General features: G+C 53.6%; 6 protein-coding genes across 6 annotated transcripts; 2 read left to right on the forward strand and 4 right to left on the reverse strand.

The window, feature by feature from the left end:
- Positions 1–3,255: 3,255 nt before the first annotated feature.
- BZA05DRAFT_378121 (Cys/Met metabolism PLP-dependent enzyme-domain-containing protein) lies at positions 3,256–5,209 on the reverse strand. The gene is made up of 2 exons (XM_051481849.1): positions 3,704–5,209; positions 3,256–3,647 (listed from the first exon to the last, which is right to left on the reverse strand). Exons 1-2 carry the CDS (start codon positions 4,885–4,887, stop codon positions 3,527–3,529), a joined length of 1,305 nt encoding a protein of 434 aa, XP_051336313.1. The 5' UTR covers positions 4,888–5,209; the 3' UTR covers positions 3,256–3,526.
- Positions 5,210–5,285: 76 nt separating this feature from the next.
- On the forward strand, positions 5,286–6,326 carry BZA05DRAFT_408212 (DASH complex subunit Dad1-domain-containing protein). The gene is made up of 2 exons (XM_051484687.1): positions 5,286–5,632; positions 5,692–6,326. Exons 1-2 carry the CDS (start codon positions 5,465–5,467, stop codon positions 5,845–5,847), a joined length of 324 nt encoding a protein of 107 aa, XP_051336314.1. The 5' UTR covers positions 5,286–5,464; the 3' UTR covers positions 5,848–6,326.
- Positions 6,327–10,448: 4,122 nt separating this feature from the next.
- BZA05DRAFT_148391 (uncharacterized protein) lies at positions 10,449–12,368 on the reverse strand. Its single transcript, XM_051478977.1, has 2 exons — positions 11,630–12,368; positions 10,449–11,539 (listed from the first exon to the last, which is right to left on the reverse strand). Exons 1-2 carry the CDS (start codon positions 11,987–11,989, stop codon positions 10,562–10,564), a joined length of 1,338 nt encoding a protein of 445 aa, XP_051336315.1. The 5' UTR covers positions 11,990–12,368; the 3' UTR covers positions 10,449–10,561.
- Positions 12,369–13,369: 1,001 nt separating this feature from the next.
- BZA05DRAFT_408219 (uncharacterized protein) lies at positions 13,370–14,126 on the forward strand. Its single transcript, XM_051484688.1, has 3 exons — positions 13,370–13,478; positions 13,545–13,781; positions 13,870–14,126. Exons 1-2 carry the CDS (start codon positions 13,417–13,419, stop codon positions 13,735–13,737), a joined length of 255 nt encoding a protein of 84 aa, XP_051336316.1. The 5' UTR covers positions 13,370–13,416; the 3' UTR covers positions 13,738–13,781; positions 13,870–14,126.
- Positions 13,775–14,126, reverse strand: BZA05DRAFT_408220 (uncharacterized protein). The gene has a single exon (XM_051484689.1). It carries the CDS (start codon positions 14,046–14,048, stop codon positions 13,806–13,808), a length of 243 nt encoding a protein of 80 aa, XP_051336317.1. The 5' UTR covers positions 14,049–14,126; the 3' UTR covers positions 13,775–13,805.
- A 4,111-nt stretch (positions 14,127–18,237) lies between these two features.
- BZA05DRAFT_148563 (TIM21-domain-containing protein) lies at positions 18,238–20,377 on the reverse strand. The gene is made up of 5 exons (XM_051478979.1): positions 19,629–20,377; positions 19,141–19,322; positions 18,939–18,993; positions 18,728–18,827; positions 18,238–18,484 (listed from the first exon to the last, which is right to left on the reverse strand). The coding sequence occupies exons 1-5, from the start codon at positions 19,908–19,910 to the stop codon at positions 18,390–18,392; spliced, it is 714 nt and encodes a 237-aa protein (XP_051336318.1). The 5' UTR covers positions 19,911–20,377; the 3' UTR covers positions 18,238–18,389.
- Positions 20,378–20,382: the final 5 nt, after the last annotated feature.

The following is a 20,382-nucleotide window of genomic DNA, read 5'->3' on the forward strand; positions in this document are numbered from 1 at the left end:
GGATGGTGCCCTCCCTCGGGAGGAAAAGCCCCACTATTAATAACCGTTCAGACGCGATTCGACAACCGCTAATACCAAGTGATCTCCATCCCCAATCAGCAATATCCGTCCCTTCTCTCCCGTAGTCTGTGTGCAGGTGGATTCCCCCCGGAAGATGACTGGAAGCAGACCATCGAAATGACCGACTATGAGCAGGTTCGTGGGTATGCAGCGAATGACTTCGGGGCGCCCGTCGGTGGTGTGGAAAACAATAGCCCGTGCAGCTCTTACTCTCCTCATCTCAATCTCTACTTCTGTTCGTCTCCAAGCATCCCGTATAGCCGTGAAGGGAGTTGGATGCGATCTGGCGTTGCGCGAGGTACATCCTGGAGAGTGGTTCCTCTGATGCCTAGTCTTATGTTCTACTAGTACCCTACATAGTAGGAGTGTTCCCAAACGCTGTGTTTTGCTTCTCGCTTCTCTACCACAACCTCCCTTTCCAACCCCGAATTCTGGAGTAATGAATCATGATTGCGTTCGGCAAACTCCCGACGGAGATGCTCGAGCCGAGGGTGTACCAACTGGGTTAAGGACAGCTATTCGGTCGAATACCATCTTGCCAGTAATCGTGGAGGCATTCGACCTAATGGCGGGATGTCCTGGCCTGGGGGAGGATTCGAGTTGAGTATGTGACGGTGATACCTACTATACGGTGCCCGCACCCAAACACCTCCAGGCTCCAGAACACCCACTGCTCATTCCGCACATTGTAGGCAACATCTAGCGCCGGGCAGCCTGTAAGCTGTAATGCCTCGGGGTGCTTGGGGAATCCTCAGTAGGCGACCACTCAGCACTGTATACTCTTCAAAGGTCAGGCTGGGGATTGGATAAAGACTATGGGAGGGGTCGTAGAAGGTATGAATACCCAGCCAAGCGGAGGAGAGACCGGAGAAATAGCGACCTTAACCCATACCGGCAGTCTCCTGTGAACGGTTGTGCGCTGGCGAAGTAATGGGCTACAGCGATATTGTTTAGGTTGCGGCCGATGAGGCTTCCGGTATTGATAGTTATGAGGACGATTACCGATATTGAACGTTGAGTGCGAGTTAGTTATGATCAGACGCCACCATCCGCATTTTGAGCTACCGATCGAAGCTCGATTGCATAAGCTGTACACCAACATTGGTGCAGCTTCCGCCGCCTGCCTTCTGGAAGCTAGGTATTGATTCTGTGGAAACCGGTTGTAGAGTAGACGAGGGTTTGTCGATGAGGGTTGGATTACTCACCAAGGCAGCAGTTGCATCACATAGAATCACTAGACACTAGCTAGTCAATTCGGGTAAATTCTATGTGTGGGATTTCGCCGACGCCCACATTTATAAAACCTCCTCCCCACCTCCTCCTTCTCCTTCTCTTTCTCTTTCTCCCCATCTTTACTCAACAACCAACATCAACACTGATCCCTCGGTGGACCTCACAATAATTACCAAACTTCCGTAGGTTCTCCGACACCGTCCGTTAATGGTCTCTCCGTTTCTAACCTTTACCCGCCTCCATCTCTTCAGTACCCACTAGCAATCTGGAACGTATTGCCCTATCATCACTGGGTTTACACACCCAGAAACCGAGTGCCACATCAGCCTCCCGCTGGATTAACATCCAGCGGATAAGAAGAAGAAAAACCGTGGTGGGAGGTGGGGGGCCGCCGGATTAAAATCCGGCAACTCTCCATTCATCTTGGAGGAACCGCCGTTGGAAGGGAGGAAGGCATGCGTCTATTCAATGTATGGAAACTAAAAACCCTCGAAACGATAACTTGGTTGCCCACAATTATCGAGACGCTGCACCCGAACCAGCGTGGACACGGAGTTCTTTCATTGGGATGAAGGGAAATATTAACCGGTAAGACACCCCTCCCCCAATTGTTCTCCGCAATATCTGCTAACCCAACAAAAGATCAAAAGACGCCCACATCGTGCACTGTAATGTGGTCGGAGATATCATGGTCAGCACCAAGCTCCCGCAGATGGAGCTATTGGCAGAGAAGTTTTCGAACGAGCAACGACGGCTGTCAATCTTTGTGCCCGATGGGCCCCCCGTCCAGGCGGGGGGCACTTCGCCCCATCGGCCTCCCGCCGAATTAACATCCAGCGGGCAAGAAAAAGAAGAACGGTGGTGGTGGGTGGGGGGCCGCCGGATTAACATCCGGCAACCCCCCATCAACCTTGGAAGAACGGCCGTCGGAAGAGAAGAGGGGATGCGACTTTTCAATGTCTGGAAACTAAAAACCCTCGAAACGGTAACGTGGTTACCCAAAGTTATTGAGTCGCTGCATCCGAACCAGCGTGGGAACGGAGTACTCCGTCCTTCTTCGGAAGATTTTCTTCTTGGATGAAGGGCGGAGTGCTGTCTTCGTCCGAAGATTTTCTTATTGGGATGAAGGGAAATCTTAACCGGTAAGACACCCCTCCCCCAATTGTTCTCCGCAATATCCGCTAACCCAACAAAAGGTCGAAAGACTCAAATATTGTCCACTGTAACGTCTCCAGAGACGTTATGGTCAGCAACAAGCGCCCGCAGATGGCGCTGTTAGCCGAAAAGCTTTCGAAAATGTCTGTTTTGTTTATTTCTGAGTTGTCGGTATTTCATTTGGAGGAATTTAAGCACGATTACATATTGATATACTCTGCTTCGTGAACTTGAAATGATAACAGTGATGTGATGTGATGCGATGGGTTTACTGAGCCCGCGGCCCCGCCCACGTAAAATGTGAAGCACCGATGCAGTCTCACAGCCCTGCATACCGCCGTACCGGTATCCATCAGGCGCCCCCCTATGACCGACAGCAAGTAATATAGTATGTCCTAGACTCCTGGTGGGAGCTTCATAGACTTCACTGCTTCAGTACACTCGTCCCGCACTAATTTATATTCATGCAGAGTCTATTCTTATTCGCGCAGAAATGTGAGTAGAGATACGGAAAATGTTCGCGGTTAATACTATTCCGATCGATTGAGGTGTTTTACAGGAAATGGGATGCAAGAACACACTGCTGCTGGCCTCGAATCAGAGTCACCAAGACAAAGCCGAGTGACGTCATGTGCGCGGCTGTAAGATTTCTTAATCGTCCTTCTTCCATCGCCATCGGACACAGTCAAGTAGGTAGTTGCAATAACCGTGAAGAGCCGATTACTAAATCTGAGATATTCAGACAGAAACGTTCACTCTATAGTATCGCCTTAATAGCACACCGTGCGATCCGAGCAGGCTTATTATCTGGTACGTATGGCATTGATATAGCTAATGTGAACATTCCTAACTCTCGGTGCGTCGAGCTCTGTGCAGATACCCCTTCCCTCCTGACTCCCTCCAATATATGGTTTACACTACGTCTACAAACTCACTCCTTCCCACGATTGATAAACAAGCAAGCAAGACAATCAAAAACAAAAAAGCAAAACTCGCCCCATGTAAAGCAAACAAACCGCAAGCAAGAAACCAGACTGCAAAGGAAAGAATTGGATTTTAGGGAAGGTTAACGCAATATCTATTTCCTGAGGTCTTCGGCGAGCTCAGGTGGCACACCCGCCGTCATGCCGTCTACTGACACTGTCACTGCTCCTGCTTGCACTAACGCGGTTCGAAGGTCATCGATCAGGTCATCCACACTACTTCTCGTTAGCATGTAGTCCACTTCGGAGACTGCGGGAAGGTGGATACTCACTCCTCGATTCCAACACACAACCGCACCAGATCCTCGGGGAGCTGTCTCTCCTTCCTCGTCTTCTCATCGATGCTGGCATGACTCATGCGGCAGGGCATGGAGATCAAACTGTTGACACAACCAAAGGAGACACTGATGGCCCACAACCGGGTGGACTCGACAATGCGCTCACTGATGACCGTATTACCAGTTTCGAAGCTCAGCACCGCACCAGCACCTCTCGCCATGCTCCAGTGCAGATCGTATTGCGGGTGCGATTTCAGCCCAGGGTATCGGACCTTGAACCCCTGGTTCTCAAGGAACTCGGCGATCGCTTGCGCGTTCGCCTGCTGCTTCTCCATGCGCACGCCGAGGGTCTTGATTCCGCGGAGGAGCAACCAGCAGTCGAAGGGTGCCAGTCCGCATCCCGAGGCGTTGATGGTGAAGTATAGTTTCTCGCCGAGGGAGAGGTCATTAACGGCGAGAACTCCGGCCATCAAGTCGTGGTGACCGGAGAGGTACTTTGTGCCGGACTCGTAAACGATATCGGCGCCAAGTTCGAGAGGGTTCAGCAACCACGGGGAAAGCATCGTGTTATCCACCGCCACCACGGTCTTCGGGTTCGCATCGTGTGCAGCCTTGGCAATCGCGGGGAGGTCGACGATCTTGATGAGGGGGTTGGTGGGGGTCTCCAGTAGCACCATTGCTGTTTTCTCCGAGAGCACGGGTAGCACCGCGTCCACGGAAGTGGTATCAACGTGGTGCACGATGATCCCGCCATGCGTGGACAGGTACTTCAGCAGTCGGTTAGTACCACCGTAGAGATCGTCGCCAGCAATAACTTCATCGCCCGGCTTCAGCATGCGCGAGATGACATCCATGGCTCCCATTCCCGAGGAAACGACTAGGGCCCGGTTCGCCCGCATAATCTTTGCGAGGTGCTTCTCGAGGTGCGAGCGGGTGGGGTTGCCGGATCGTGTGTAGTCGTATTCGCCGCCGCCGGATCCAGAGGTCTGCTTGAAGGTGGCGGTCTGGTACAGGGGCATCGACGAGGCGCCATATTGATCCGAGTGTTCGGTGTAAACGAGCTCTGTTGCCAAAGAGTAGACCTTCCCAGTGCGAGGAGAAGACGGCGCCGGGGATGGGGGGAGGTCATGGCCGGAGAGGTCGAGCTTACTGAAAGCTTTGAGCGGTGGGGAGGACATGGTAGTGGTGGTAGTGGTGGATGCGGGCGCGAAGGCGGGGTATCGACGAAGAAGTGCTGTTCCGCGGCGGTGGAGCAGGAGGGAGAGGAATTGCACACGGAGATTGGGCGGTTGGGGAAACAATTTTAGCTTCTAGCTTTCGAGCTCGGTGCAAGTAGGGATCGGTGATGCTGGAAGTTTCGTTCCTCCTTTCTTTCGATGAGTATGAGTGGTGTTTCGGGAATTCTGTGGGGAAATCGTTTTTGAATGGCTCGGTGACCCTGCCACCCACTAACATTGATCCACCAGTGACCACGCCCTGCTTGATTGCCGTTTGAAGAAGATCGTTAGTTAAGCACGCAATTCCTTGGACAAAATCTGAATAGGCTGGTTGCCGGGTGTGCGGTTGTTGCCATCGCCAAGCCCACTATCGGCCATCCAATCACCGTCCCTAAACCTGATCGAACCAAGGCCGCCCGCGATAGTCGAGCACTCACCGTGATACCGATCAACCCCACCATCATCACCACTGCCGTACCCGCCCCGCAGGCCAACAAACGAAGTCCGCCCTCCTCCGCCTGCCTGCCCCTCTGCCGCGATGGCCTCCTCCTCTCCCGCCCTCACATCCGCCGCCGTCCAGGGTCCCACCGAAAAGTCCTTCTTTGAGCAGCAACGCGACCAGCTTCGCGGCGAGATCGCGCTCGCGATGGAACACGTCTTAATGAACATGAACACGCTCAATCGGAACATGGAGAGCATTATCGCTGTACGGCCCTACGCCCCGGTTTCTCCCCATCCACAGAATCTCCTGACACGCGTGTGCAGGTCGGTCGCGAGTTCGAGAGTGTCGAGGCGTTGTGGAGCCAGTTTGAGGGCGTCATGGGTCGGAATCCGGGGGTGTCGAAGCAACCCGAACAGCCTGCGGAGGAGGAGCACAGGGAAGAGGCGGTTGATCGCGATGCTGATGTGACGATGGGGTAAATGGGTACTGTGGGCGGTGGGCTACATTCGGTGTTTTGGCGCTCGGGGATAATTGCGGGTTTCTGTTTACGGTGTCTTAACGCGATCACGATTCTTCTCTTCTTCTTCTTTCATGCCATTACTACTATAGGTGGTCGATTGCCCGAGTTCCCTACTCAAACTCACGCCTATCGAACGACCGCCCAGTCACCACATCCACGTTCCGCACCTGTATACCACCAAGCCTCGGGAGTCGGGACCGAGCTTCTAGCCCAGACGAGGCGACGTACGAGGTCATTCACGCAAGGGAGTGATTAGACCGGGTCCACGAAGCTTGATTGGATACCGTCGGGGGGATACCGTTACCAGTAGAGGGCTGTGATCTAAGTACTCGACTAAGCCTTTAGTCGGACGCGAATCAGTGTGCTGCGTAGAGTCGACCGAGTAGGTTAGACACGAATTACCCACCTATATCACAATGATTGCTATCATCCGGTCGGTGCAACAGCTCATCCTCGCGAATAGCTGAGCGTGGTCCTTTACTACGACCTCACTTGACGAGTTTGAGATTCGGGAACGGCGAAATTCTATCCTACTACCACAGGCGGTACATGTGAGAGCACTCGAGTCACTTGGAGCCCCCAGCAGTCACGGTTGCATCTACAACTGTCTTCTTGTATATGTGACGCTCTACTCTACATATGATACCTAAATACACGGTTCTCGGCATTTGGTTGTGATATGTGCAGATTGGTTGAATCCACAGCGTGTCGAACCTGTTGAGTACACATGTGACCGGTGGGACAAGTGGATTGCGCCGATTCTCGAGCACCAGGCAAGCCAATTCTCGAGTTGAGGCAAGCAGGCACGTAGTTCTATGCTCACTGTAGTAGCCCTACATTGAATTCGTGACGTGGAACTCGGCGGAAGGCCCACAAACGTCGCCCCACAAACGTCGCCCCGTCTTCCTCAAATACCACCCACCCACCCACCCACCCACCCACCACTTCTTCTTCTTCCTTTCACTACACAACATCAACAACATCCTCAACACAACTTAGCCATCTTTGGCAGAGATATATTCCAACCGATTCGAATTCAACAATAATCGGACTCCATGAATACTCCGATCCTTTGGTTTGTCGCCCGCTTCTCCTTCTCCTTCTCCTTCTCCTTCGTCGGCTGAACATGCATCCCAGCGTACGATAGACAGCGCCGAGGATAGCGGTGCAGAGCAGATTCTGGCGAAATATGGCATGAGCCCATACGTGAGTTCCGCCAAACTCCTCCATAACCTCACAGGCTAACAGACGTAGGCCTACATCCTAAGCTCCAATGTTGATGCTGGTCATCTTGCCGCTGAGGAGTACGAAGAGTACTCCGATATTGGGTGGTGATCCTCAGAAACTTATGTTTCGAGATCCCAACCATGCCACGAAAGTGTAAGTCGCTTTCCGGATTGCTTTGGTTGTATGTAGCGGCGCTGACTGTGGTTTCCTGCTAGGTGGCGAAGTCGAAGTACTTCCCTTGGAGTGGTAGCACTGCCTATCGAATTTCCTGCCATTGTCGAGATCGAGAATCTCGAGGGCCTGTTGGGCGCCGTGTTGCGCCGTGTTGGGCGCCGTGGAGGTCTCGCTAGATCGAGATCTTCCACCGATTAAGGCGCCGCGGAGGGCGCCCCCCGACCTCCCCCACAGGGAGGAACTTTCGGTGAGTTTTTCACTCTCACCATACTCTACAATATGACCTTTATCATGTTCCGACTTCTAACACGGTCAGACTTCTTCTACTGCGGTCGTACCAGATCTTCCCATAGATCAGTCAGCCGCACTTTTCTGCGGTTGCCCCACGCTCCATAAGAAGACCATTTCCGACCTCCGTCATGAAATCCATATGGATACCGATGACGCGCGGAAGCGGCTACACCCTGCGGAGTCTGGCCTCGACGAGAACTACCAGGAGATCGCCACCCTAAGTATCCAACAGGGGTGTTATCGACAGATAATGCGCATCAACAGGCTCTCCATCCAGAGACCTGGGTACCGACGGGAGTGGGCAAAAGGATTGCCGCAGTTGACAGGGAATTTGAAGACATGAAAGCATCTAGGACCCTGCTCAAGAACATTCTCGAGAGACTTGAGAAGAAGATCGAAAGCTGTGGTGGGCGCCCCGTTGGGCGCCGTGTTAGGCGCCGTGGAGGAGCCGCGGAGGGCACGGTGGAGGTCTCGCTGGGTCGAGATCCCCCACCGGTCTAACCACCGCAGAGAGCTAATAATGGGCCTAATTCACCAGTTCCGCGGTGTCCACCACTTCTGTGGAAATGAGTACTGTGACCGGTTTCATTACGTGTGGCAGAGGCCCAAGGCCTTTGCCCCCACAATGCACATTTTGTGCATTGTAACGTAGCCGGAGACGTTATGGTCAGCACTCGGCGCAGTTGCGCTTGGTGGGCGGTTTCACCGTCGCTGGACGGTGGCCGTGGTGGGCGCCGTGGAGGACTGTGAAAATCGGCAGTCCGGATACGTTTCTACCATATCTACAGTAGATTGTGTCCGGAATGGAGCCTGAGGCATGTGTCTGCAGGAGCTGTACACAGTGGTATGTGGGGGTGGAGCCTAAATAGGGCCTTACAATAAGCCATCATATATACTTGCTACTTACCTACTGAGTAATGAAATGATGCAATGATACTATGATTGTAATTTCTGAGTTCCTAGTGCGGTATTCTACCTGTAGTTCGCAATGATTTTGCCTCGTAGACGTGACTTGCAGACGTGACCCAGTATCAGTATCAGCATCAGTGTTCTGGACGTAGATAGGATCCTTCCGCACTCGAAGGAGATAGGTAGGTGGTTGAAGGTATATAGTTGAAGATATCCCGCCCCATCTGTATCGTTGCGCACTGACACTGTCGCATCCGGCATCACTCACCATTGGCACCCACTATTTGAACCCACTATTCGTCACTATCCGTGACTATTCGTGCCCACTATTCTCGCCTACTATTCGCTCAAAATGACCAGTGCACCGTCAATAACTACCGTCGATACTCAACCCACCTCCAACCACCGTCCGGCGTCCGTCCCCGTCTGCAGAATACCGGTAGCATCGGTGGGTAGGTACCTACCTCCCATGATATGAAACCCACATCGCTCGAACTCCACCTTCACCATTCACCCTCCCCTCCAACCTATCTATCTACGATAGTACGTACTTATCTACAGTATACCAAAAACCCCCCCCTCCTCACCAAAAACCCGCCTGGTCTATTCACAGATTCTCACTCTTCTCCCTTCCACAAAAACACCCCCAACCCAACCCAACCCGGCTAAGCGGCACCAGCCACGGCCCACCCGACTCCTCCCCGCCCAACCCGTCGTAGCCCGTCGTATATAGCCCATCCCTCCCCGCCCAGCATATCCCTCCCCGCCCAGCCCGCCCATCCCTTCCAGCTCACAGAGCAAGAGCCCGCAGTATCCCGCAGTAGCCTATTTCACATATCCACTGCCACCCCGGTTGCCCCCTCTGCCCCCCCAAGTAGTAAGTACGAGCCACAGTTCTACTCTACACCACTCTACTCTACGTCACACAAGCAGTCGCTTAGACTCCAGTCGACAGGACAACTGGTAGCGAGGTTGTGCAGCTTGGGGGCCGAGTTGCGAAAGTAACGAAAAGTTAACCAGCAAGGTACTTGCTCTCGCTCTGCTGTTTGCTGTTCTGCTGTTTTGCTGTTTTGCTGTTCTCCACCACCACCACCGTCGGCAGCAGCAGCAGCAGAGCAGAGCAGACTTTCTTTCTTTTTGGTTATGTATGTGCCGAGGACGAAATCTCTCTCGCTGAATCGCTGAATCGCTGAGTCGCTGACTCGCTGTGGGCACTGGGAACGAACAAATGATGTATAGACGCCACGCCACGTAGGTATTCCCGCCCGCCGCCTCAAGCCAGCCTAGAATACAGCCAGACTTTTCCCTTCCCTCCCCATCGCTTCACTTCACATCGCTTCCCATTCAACTCCGCAGCTTCGCTAGAAATTTCCTCAAACCCTCTCCATACGAAAAGCAAGGTTAGAAAAGAAAAGTAAAAGTAAAAGTAAAAAATAAAAAAAACCTTCCAATTTTTCAGCCCTTCCCTCAAGCTTCGTCCTTCTCCCTTCGCCCCCACCTAGGTAGCACCTGCACGCACGCAGAAAAATCAAACCGGCCAACCCAACCCATTTGAACCCAAAGTTACCCAAGTTATCCAAGTTACCCAACTAACCAAAAACCGAGAAAAATATAATGGAAAAAAAATAGACAAATAATTCCTGACAGGAATTTAAAACCTAAAAGGCCACAAAAAGCTCAAAAAATAGAATAAATGATGGAAACGCCATGTAGAACGCCAACCCCCACCCGCAACCGCAACCCGCAACCGCAAAACCCATCCTCCATGACCCATCCCCCCCGCCCACCGGCCAACCGAGGCCTGTCTGTCCCCCCGTTCCCCGTTCCCGCTTAAAATTCCCCACATGAAAAGAAAAAGAAAAAAAACAAAACAACACCCGTGATGGAATAGAAACGTCCGTCCGTCCGTCTAAGGAAACAAACAACGATGGTGGTTTATAGAGATATATGTATCAGAGAATCCGAATGTCGAAAGCAAAAAAAAAAAGAAACCGAGTGTCGTGTCGGTGGCCACAGACCTACGGTGGAGTGTGGAGTGCGTGTGTGATGTCGAATCCCGAACTACCGCCCAATTACCCCCTTCCCTTTCCTTTTGCGTCGCCGTCCATTAATCGTGGAGGAGGAGGAGGCAGTACACCTCGTGGTTTCGGCTGCGGACATGATTCTGTATCACGACCGCCGGACGCCGACGCGGACCCTGACCCCGACGACCCCAACCCCCCCTCCGCCTTCCTCTTCTTCTCCTTCTCCACCTCCTCGCCTAGTCGCTCCGGTAAAGTAGGGTCGGTACTCAAGAATTCAATGTACCTCCGGTAGCCCCAGACCGAGTCGTCCTCGGCGCGGGCATCATGGCGGATCTCGACGCGCCCACTGAAAGCCTCTTGCAGCTCCGTCAGATCTCCCAGCGTGAGGCGTTCGCAGCCCTCAACGTTCAGGACCTTGAGGTTGCTGGAGGTCGGCAGCTTCATCAGATCGTATAGCCACGTGATCTTGACCTCCCGGAGGCCGCGGAGAGATAACGTCACCAGGCAACCGGGAAAGCGCTTGCACAGAAAGTTCCGAATGCTTGTGCGAGAGACCGACGTGCACGACGAGATGTCGAGAGTATGCAGGACCTTCGCCGTCGAGACCGCGCGCAGTGTGCCATCGCCGATGGCGGTGTGCGAAAGGTCCAGCGTGCGGAGTGTCCCCCGATGTCGGTCCATCAGTGCTACCACGGCGGGAGTAGTAACGGGGGAGTGCGATAAATCGACGTGCATCAGACACCGCGATTGCGATACGCGGAAGTGGTGCTCGAGCGAGTGAGAGTTCAGCAGGGAGCCCATCGACTGCAGGTACAATCGCTCCAGCAGTGGCGACCCAGCCAGGAAATGCAGCAGCGCTGTCACATGCTGCTGAGTCAGAGCTTTCGGCTCCTTGAGCGTGAAGGTGCGACACGATTTTAGGCGTGCTGTCAGTGTGGTTGCGGTTTTGGGGTTGAAGAGCTTGCTCTGCAGCAATGAGAGATCAAGTGTTCGCCACAATAACGGATCGGAGGCGATGAAGTACCACTATTAGTTTTCCAATCACTCGCCGGTCAGAATTGCACATTCGCATAGAGTGGACGTGGGGTTTCGGGGAAGAAGAAGAAGAAGTCTCACCTCGCGGCAACAAGAGGCGCTCTGCACCAGCTCGTGTGGAGTTAGGTGGGAGAGTATCCGCACGACTATCTCCGTGGGCAACGTTCTGAATAGGTTTTCGCTTGGTGGCAGTAGCGCCTCCCTTCCCTTCCCTTTATCCTTATTCCCGACCGCCGCCACCGCCGCCGCCACCGCCGTCCCCGCCGCCGCTTGCGAACCAACTTCCGCCTCATCATCACGACCCACAACCTTGTCCTCCCTCGTCACCTCCCCACTCGTCCTCCACTTGTCGGCACCCGCATCCTCATCCTCATGCCCGACTTTCCGTCGTCCCAGGTCCTCATTTTGCGTGGGCATTCTATATTCCGTCGCCTCCGCCATTTTCCCGATGAATCCCCGGTCCAGACGGGAGAGCTTTCGCTGCGAGATCGTTGCGTCGTGATATCTATCGTGATTGGGGTGTGTGGGTTATCGAGTTGGCGAGATGGACTACTTTTGCGACTTTTGCTGGCCGGGTGAATTTATCGACCTCTTTAGTTTCTAGTTTTTTTTTTTTTTTTTTTGCGCCGTGATGAAGCAGAGCGGAGCGGGGAGAGAACGGAGACGGGGGGTAAGGTAAGGTCGTCTTGGGTTGGTACGGAAGAAGTGGCTTGCTTCTTCTTCGCACTTTCCTCTTTCTCTCAACGCTTTGCGCGTCTCGCTCTTCGGCTGCGCCGACGAACTCTAGCGCACTCTCACACCCCGTACTCGCCCACACACGGAGGAAGGATAATCGAGAACGACACAGTTATTAACAATCGCCAGGTGATACTGAGAGGATCGTCGTGGGGGGAAGGGAGCAGTCGAGCAGCAGGTGCGGAAGATTGGCAGAGGAGGAAGAGGAGAAGGGAGATTGATGGAGGATCGCAGGAGTGAAGGATCGCAGGATCGCAGAACAAAGCAGTAGTAGTGGTGGCGGTGGTTGGTGGAGGTTGGTAGAAGAGGTAGTGGAGAAGGTATGTAGTAGAGTAAAGGTGGTGGAAGGGGCTTTCGGAAATAACGTGTTCAAGATTTCGTAAATACACTCAAGAGCGTACAGACAGCATACCCAGTCCGGCCAGGATCGCTACTTCAGATAGTAGGGCAATATGAGTATGTGGTTCAAGTTTCGTTCAGTCGGCTAGGAAGTGAGAAGAAGATACGGAAGGTCGTGTCGGTGGTGTCGGTGGTAGTGGTGGTAGTCGTAATGGTGGTAGTCGTAGTGGTGGTGGTGGTAGGAGGTAGGGTAGGTGTTGAAGGTGAATGGAGGTGGTGGACCGTAATGGTGGTGGTGGTGGTGGTCGACCGTAGTGGTGGTGGTGGACCGTAGTGGTGGTGGTGGTGGTGGTGGTGGTGGTGGTGGTGGTGGTGGTGGTGGTGGTGGTGGTGGTGGTGGTGGTTGTTAGTAGTGGTGGGGGGGGGGGTGGTACGAGTGCTTTAAAGGACGATGCATTTCGTCGTGCAGCGCGAGGATGTTATTTAGAGCAGAAGGGAAGGTGTCTCAGATGGGCGAGCGACACCAATATGCGGCCACCCACGAAGCCACCCAACCTAAAAAGAAACGAGAAAAAAAGAAAGGAAAGGTAAGAAAAAGGCAAAAAGCGAGGAAAAGAAAAAAAGAAAAGGAAAAAAGGAAAAAAAGAAGAATCGGAATAATGTGTGTGTGCGACCTAAAAAGAGGATTGGGCGATGGTGGAAGCGGAGGAAAGTAGAGGACTGGTTTCGAGTAGGTACCGTACTATACACACATACCGATACCACTCGACTCGCCCATTTCGCGGCTGTTCTTCATGGCCAACTTTGATTCCGCCTCTCAACACACGCTTGTAACGTCGATTGATATAAGGGTAATGTAATATGGTGTTCATTCGGGTCACGAATCCAATCCAATCCCCTTTCCAACCTCTGACGGCAGCAGCAGCTTATTTGCTTGCGTTCTTGCGTGCTTGGGGAGAGCACTCAGCACTCTACGTGACGGCGATTTAGACGCGAGTATGAAAACGGGCAATCAGATGTATGTACTCTACATACTTGTGATATATGGGCGTTTCACCGGCGTGTGCACTGTGCACTGTGCAGCCAGAGGCGAGAGGCGAGAGACATGGTGGTAACGATCATCTATGTGCTGATGTTTCTTACGGCCGAACATACACAGGTACCTACAGTCTACTTACTACACCTATACTCTACTCGAGTACATACATTGCTGCCGAGCAAAGGCTGAAGGCTGAACCTGCCCCCAGTCCCCACCGTGTGCTTCTTGATCACCAGCTGAATCCACTGCGCACTGGCTGGCTGGCTGGCTCAACATACCCCACTCGGGCATGTCCAATGATTCCAATCCCCTCGAGCCGAGAACCATCAGCAACAGCAACAGCCGCAGGCGTTGTCCCCCCATCCCCATCCCCATCCGCATGTGCATCCGGCGAACGAGTTATGACCGACTAAACAATCGGCAATCAGCAATCAGCAATCAGCCCTCCCACCCAGCTTGACGCCGCGTTGCAAACTTGCGACGGTAGTTGCTATATCTACCGACGAGGCTCCGGAATCTTGGCATGGTGGGAGGGGGGAGGGGGATCCGGGAGAGCGAATCGTGTGGATGGATGGATGGACTGTGTGGATGGACTGTTCTTGGTGGGTGCTCTACTTATTACAGCCGCTCGTGATGGTCATGGTCATTGGTAGAGCTTCCGTCCGTAAAAGTAGAGGACGTATGATACCCGGGTCCTATGTGGATCAGCGAGGGAGGGACGAGGGAGGAGGTACGGTTGGTTGATCCGTTGGTCAGTCGTTCGGTTGGTCGTTCGGTGGTCGGTCGTCGGCCACTGAAACGAAGCAAGGGACGGCAAGACGGAAGGAATGAAAGGTTCTAGGTAGTCCAAGGAACAATTCCTGGCCACGGCGCCGTGCCGCGCCGCGCAAGAATGTAGAAGCTTTCGAATCTTCGAATCTTCGATTCCGAAAATACAACGTTTCCTACTACGGTCTACCTGCTAGAGTAGAGTGTCTAGCCCTCAAGCGGGTTAGTCGGTTATCTACCAACTACGGTATTCTCCATAGCTCCCATCCTCGCTTCCCGATATCGCATCCATCTAATCTACGGAACTCACCACCTGCTCGAGTGTCCTGGCTGTCAGATCCGTTGGCTCTAGGTTGGTTCCTTCCTTCCTGGGCGTCGACGATGACAACGACCGAACGATACATACGACACCTCCACTGAGTACCAGCAGGTAGGTGGTCGCAATCCCGAAAACCGGTCCACACGGATCGGGCGCGCCCCAAAGTCCCCAAAACTCGCCTCCCAAGATCTACGCACATCACCAGCAGCAGCAGCACCACCACCATCACCATCACTACCACCACCAGCTTTGGGTTAAGGAAACAGCACTGCAGCCAGCAGCCGCCTGAACATTACCAGCAGCACATTACCAGCAGACCCGAGCGCCACCAGCACCCCCATCCCTAAGCCAAGAGGCCAGCCTAGTGTTCACCACGTAAGCTCTCCTCTCCACTGCTCTCCTCCACTTTTCTCTGGCTCTCGCTCGCAAACCCTCCAGATTGGTGGAGGCATTTGATTCGCAACACCACAGTCCACAGTCCACTGTCGGTCGGTCGGTCACCACACCCACTCTTCTCCCACCACCCCTTCCTCATTTGCCCGTCAAGCGAAGGGGGCTGCACGCTCGGAAGCGATTTTGGCCAGGGATTGGTCGCACACACCATAGAGAGTGTAGAGCACGCACACCACCACCATAAGGGAGCCGTAAGGGAGCCACACCTCCGACCGCCTGCTGCTGCTGCTGCTGCTCCGTCCGCCAGCACCAATGGTACTCGAGTAGATACACCAGCACCAGCATCAGCACCAATGGTAGAGCAAACCGCCGGCAGCATCAGCATCAGCACCACCGGCAGCACCACCACCACCACCACCACCACCACAACTACCCTGGACATGGCTGCGGTGCGGTGCGGATATGTAAGCCACATTGCGCTGGTGTGGTGGCGTATTGTACCGGGGGTGGCTACGATTATCTACATTTCCTCTATACCAGTGGTCCAGGTACGGTAGCATAGGCGTTCCCTGCTCTTTCGCTCTCGGTGTAGAGTATGTATCTATCAAAAGAAAGCAGCCACTCCTCGCGGTTCTTGAGACACTGGTCCGGCTCCGCGTACTCTACCTGGAGTACCATGATTATATTTATCGCCAGAAATGCCCTTTCGTGTCGGTCGGCCTATGATACCAACGATGCGACGCCGCGACTGACGGAAGCGAGAGGTGAGAGGCGAAAGGTGAGACGTCGCGGGTGAGGGTGGGAGGGTGGAAGGGTGGGAGGGTGGAAGCTCAGTCAGCAGGTCAGCCAGCCAGCAGGCGAGTAAGCCAGCCAGCCAGCCAGCGCAACAGAGTTGGTAATCCACCATCAACAATCAACACATCAACCATCAGCCGCGCGGCGCCGGCGGCGGTGGGGTGTTGGACGAGGCGGTACGGTGCGGGGAAGTGTGAAGGGTGAAGCAGATAGAGCGCCGGACCCATCAGCGCGCGCGAGAGGGAATCCACCCTGTTCGTTCGGCGTAGACTGCCCTCTCCGGATGGTGAGGATTGACCCTACATGAGTACCGTGTATTTGGGTATGTGGGTATGTGGGTATGTCATCGACTCCCGGAGCCCACGCTGCGCACACGGGGCAAACGACCAGAAACGTGAAGACTCGCTCGCCTCATCACACGCGGCGGATGTATGATGTACTCTACATACTCTTACTGGTACCTTTTCGCAGCTGCACCGGGGGGGGAGGTAGAGTACTCTACATGCAGGAGCGGTGTAGATATCTCCATAGAGTGAGTATACGGGTACTTTCCTTAGCCCACAGCACACAAAGTAGTGGCCGTCAGTTAGTTGGTCGTCGTCGTCGTCGTCGCTTGTGGCTGCGCTCGTACCACCGTCGCACAAGAGGCAGGGATGGGACTCCATGGGAGCGAAGCGGGAAGCACCGCTGATTGGCCGGCTAAACGAAACGAACAGCGGAGAGCTCGCTCTCCTCCGAAGCTCGGAGGGAGGGCTCAGGGATGGGCTGGTGCTTGCGGTGCTGGGTGATGATCTATGGGTCCGGGGGGGGGTGGCTTTTTCTTTTCTTTTTTTGATTTTGATTTTGGAATTGTTTCTTCGAACGACGAACGAGAATGCGGAGAGATGATTGGATTGGATTCAACTGATTGGATTCCACTGCTACCGTCCAACCGAAGACGAGAGCAGAGGAAGCGGAGGAACAGGTAAAACATGAAACATAAAACATAAAACACGGAGATCTCGTAAGGAAATTTTATTCCTCGTCAATTATCACCATACAGCTCCACCACACACCTACTACTACTACTACCACCACCACCACCACCACCACCACCACATAAACCATCTCCGCTACGGTATCCAATCCAATTCACCGGTGATGGCTCGGCACGCCGACCGAACCACTCACGCGAGGCACGCACCGGTTCCGGCCAGCCGGCCACACGCTGATCATCAGCTCCACGTCGACGCCTCGATGCCTCTCCGGCTCGATATCCTCGGTATCCTCTCTTCTTCTCTCAAGTCTCTTCTTCTCGAGTCTCGACTTCTGCCGCGCCCACAGTCCCACTACGAATCTACGATCGCTGGAACACTTGGACTAGGTAGTCTAGGTACGGTACGGTCCGGTACGGTAAAACGACTAGAACTACCAGAACTACTCGAGTAGAGTGTAGTACTATAAAGCTCTGGGCATCTTCTCCCCATGGGTCCATGGGATAACCATCATGGATGGGATCGGTCTGCTCGCAAACCGGCAAGGTTTGAGGAGCTCTACTATATCCTCTACATAGAGTCTATGTGTGTATGTAGGTACGAATCACGATTGGATTCCCGTTCCGAAGCACAGCGCACACATACACACACACACACACATCATATACCTACGCACACACATACCTAATATACGCACACACGGATGGACTCCACCGAGATACATGGAACTAGAGTAGTTAAGCAGCCAAGTGATGAGCAAAGTGGTGGAGTGGAGTGGAGTGGATGGTGGAGTGGTGAAATGGTGGAGTGGATCATGATGACCTTTCCCTTCCTTTCCATTCCCTCCGGCTCTCCTCCGGCCTGGCTCCGGGCGCGCTATCTATCCACCATCGAGCATCCATACTGTTTTTTTCGTTTCCCAAAACCCCACAGGGCCACAGGATCCGCCCTTAAGCTCAAGCTTGGAGAAAGCTTCTCCCCACCCCCACTAACTACGGTACACACTACGGTACCACCCACTACATATCCATGAAATCATTCGCCCGCTCGCCAGCGCAGCAACACACTTACGACGACGCTTGCATCTTGCATATCTCGCTCGCTTGCTCGCGTCCCGCCATCCACTTAACCTACATATGAATCATGATGCAGATACAGGCGGGCAGGGAGGCTAGACGGTTGCTCTAGTATGATAACTTTACTCGATCTTCCGTCAGCGAGACCGTAGAGGGAGCGGAGTTGGATGGTAACTATGGTACAGGACAGTATTACAGGATGATACAGGATGCTGTAATAACTGCAGTGTCATCAGTTTCCATGTCTGTAGTCCGTGCTACGTTTTACTAGTAGTTCTGCCTCTTCTTCATCTTGATCTTCATCATGATCTTCTTCTCACCCGTACCAGTACAAATATCCCACTTTCAATCCGCTTTCCTCGTGTGCACTACAGTAGATACTACCAGTCCTCCACTCGACTAACTACCAACCCCATCTCACGCCCAAAAACTTTTTCTTGCCTCCCTCGCCTATCCTCTGTGTATCATCTACATTTTCCAAGTACACTCTGCTCCTCCCTGCAACACCAGTGACCGTGGTTTTAGCTTCTTCTCCACAAAAGACAAAAAACAAAAACAAAAACACAAGTGTGAGAATTGTGAGCCGATAAATCCTCCTGCTACTACCACCCCTCACCAGTTCGCAAACCTGACATATCCTGATGGGTGGGTGGGTGCGGTATAAATGATATAATGATATATCGGGGGTCATATGGGTGAATTGTGTAGGAGCGGGCTTGGGCAGTTACAACATAGACATACCTGCAACGTCAAGGTATAGATATTTGTACTCGTACTCCTTCTGGCCCGGCCGTTTGATTAGGTGGAGGTTGACCACGCCCTTGTCCAGATCGCCCTCGACCTTGAGAAGTTGAGCGAGATGTCATGTCAGCCTGCGCACCACATAATGGAATAGGCAAAGTACGACGGGATGCATGATGATGATGAGGATGATGAAGGGCGGGCCACAAACATTGAAGTGTACCCGAAGGTGCTCCGTCCCGGACCGATCTGTGCTTACGCTTGCTCTGTTTGTCCCGTATGCGTTCGTCAGAACCAGCTGCTTTAACCTCTGGAAGCAAAAAACCCCCATCCCCGCGCGCCCCCTCCCTCGAGTTTTTCTCGCTTGTGTATGTGTGTATGTGTATGGGTGTGTGCACCCATCAAAAACTCACGCAATCGGTCTATTCCTTGCCCAGCGATTCCACGTCTCTTCACCGTAGGCCTTTATCGTTCCCGCACCCAGAAGTTGCACGCACTGCGGATCGCTCTTGACCCGTGCGTGCGCGCGATTGAACCAGTTCGTGACCGAGTCTGGCGCTATCACCTCGAGGTAGACAAATGTGAAGACCGCTCCCTGCAGAGGCAACGTAACGCAAACAGACCGTCAGCGATGCGAGAACAGAACAGAACAGAACAGAACTAATTGGGACACGGGACGGGACACAGGACGGATGCTCAGACACGCCTGGCCGAGTGGTGATCCACTCCAGAGCTCGGCAATCAAAGACACCACCACCATCCTTTTCCACTAGTACTGCCGGTGCTGCTGCGTGGAGAATGAAGATGGAGGTAGTGGTGGCAGTAGCAGTGGTGGGGGTGGTGGAGGACGACGACGAGGAGGAGGGGAAGCAGCAGCAGGAGGAGGAGGGTGAGCACCTACCGTCACAGCCAGTCCGACCAGAATCGTGGCAGCACTCGCACCGGTGCTCGCCGTGCGCACCGCCCTCTGGCCTCTCGACAGTTCGGCCCACTTCTTCACGCTCGGATCACCACGGTTCAAAGATATTTGCTTCTTCGGGGACGACTGCTGCTGCTGCTGCTGTGCAGCACGTGTTGCAGCACTAGAGTGGATCCCATACGCCGGTGCCGAAGGAAATAGGCGAAGGCTCTGGAGCTGACTCGACAGGAACGTGCGACGAGCGGTGGTTCTGGCGAGGGACATGTGCGTTGCGATTGGCGAGAGGAAGCGAGCTGTGCTGGAGAGGCAAGGCAAGGGATTGGGAATTTCCGTGTGTGTGTAAAGTACACTCTATTTTTTTGGTTTGGGTGGGTGTGTGTTGTATGTTTGGGGTCGGTCGTCTGCAGTTGGAGGTGACGTGAAGTTGGTGTTGTGGGTTCGCTCGCCTGTGGACTTTTTTTTTGTCGCTGGTTATTCGAGATCTCTGCAACTTTGGGTTGTTGGGTGTTTCGTCGGAAGATAGCTGGGGAAGGGCGACGGTAGATGCCGAGCACGTGCGATAAGATCGGGTGTCAGATGATGCATTGAATGGATATCTCCGGGCAGGATCTAATCTCCTCAATCTTATCGCAGCCATCATCACATGTCCCAGCGGCCAGAGTATTAGTCATCGTTCATTTCCGGTTAGTCGCTGCTTCACGGGCGATTTTAGGACAAGTCCCAGAGTAACAGTCTG

The sequence above is a fragment of the Tricharina praecox genome (genome assembly GCF_024521635.1).
Source record: "Tricharina praecox strain CBS 144465 chromosome Unknown BZA05scaffold_27, whole genome shotgun sequence".
NCBI classification, from domain to species: domain Eukaryota; kingdom Fungi; phylum Ascomycota; class Pezizomycetes; order Pezizales; family Pyronemataceae; genus Tricharina; species Tricharina praecox.

Coding starts and splice junctions, on each gene's coding strand:
- BZA05DRAFT_408220 (XM_051484689.1), bottom strand. CDS start 14,048: ATGCACATGCGGATGGGGATGGGGATGGGGGGACAACGCCTGCGGCTG.
- BZA05DRAFT_378121 (XM_051481849.1), bottom strand. CDS start 4,887: ATGTCCTCCCCACCGCTCAAAGCTTTCAGTAAGCTCGACCTCTCCGGC. Junction 3,648..3,703: donor TTGTGTGTTGGAATCGAGGA/GTGAGTATCCAC, acceptor AACGAGAAGTAG/TGTGGATGACCTGATCGATG.
- BZA05DRAFT_408219 (XM_051484688.1), top strand. CDS start 13,417: ATGGCCAACTTTGATTCCGCCTCTCAACACACGCTTGTAACGTCGATT. Junction 13,479..13,544: donor TCGATTGATATAAGGGTAAT/GTAATATGGTGT, acceptor TGACGGCAGCAG/CAGCTTATTTGCTTGCGTTC.
- BZA05DRAFT_148391 (XM_051478977.1), bottom strand. CDS start 11,989: ATGGCGGAGGCGACGGAATATAGAATGCCCACGCAAAATGAGGACCTG. Junction 11,540..11,629: donor GCGCCTCTTGTTGCCGCGAG/GTGAGACTTCTT, acceptor GAAAACTAATAG/TGGTACTTCATCGCCTCCGA.
- BZA05DRAFT_408212 (XM_051484687.1), top strand. CDS start 5,465: ATGGCCTCCTCCTCTCCCGCCCTCACATCCGCCGCCGTCCAGGGTCCC. Junction 5,633..5,691: donor ACATGGAGAGCATTATCGCT/GTACGGCCCTAC, acceptor ACGCGTGTGCAG/GTCGGTCGCGAGTTCGAGAG.
- BZA05DRAFT_148563 (XM_051478979.1), bottom strand. CDS start 19,910: ATGTCCCTCGCCAGAACCACCGCTCGTCGCACGTTCCTGTCGAGTCAG. Junction 19,323..19,628: donor TGGTCGGACTGGCTGTGACG/GTAGGTGCTCAC, acceptor TTGCCTCTGCAG/GGAGCGGTCTTCACATTTGT. Junction 18,485..18,727: donor TCTATACCTTGACGTTGCAG/GTATGTCTATGT, acceptor CTGGTGTTGCAG/GGAGGAGCAGAGTGTACTTG.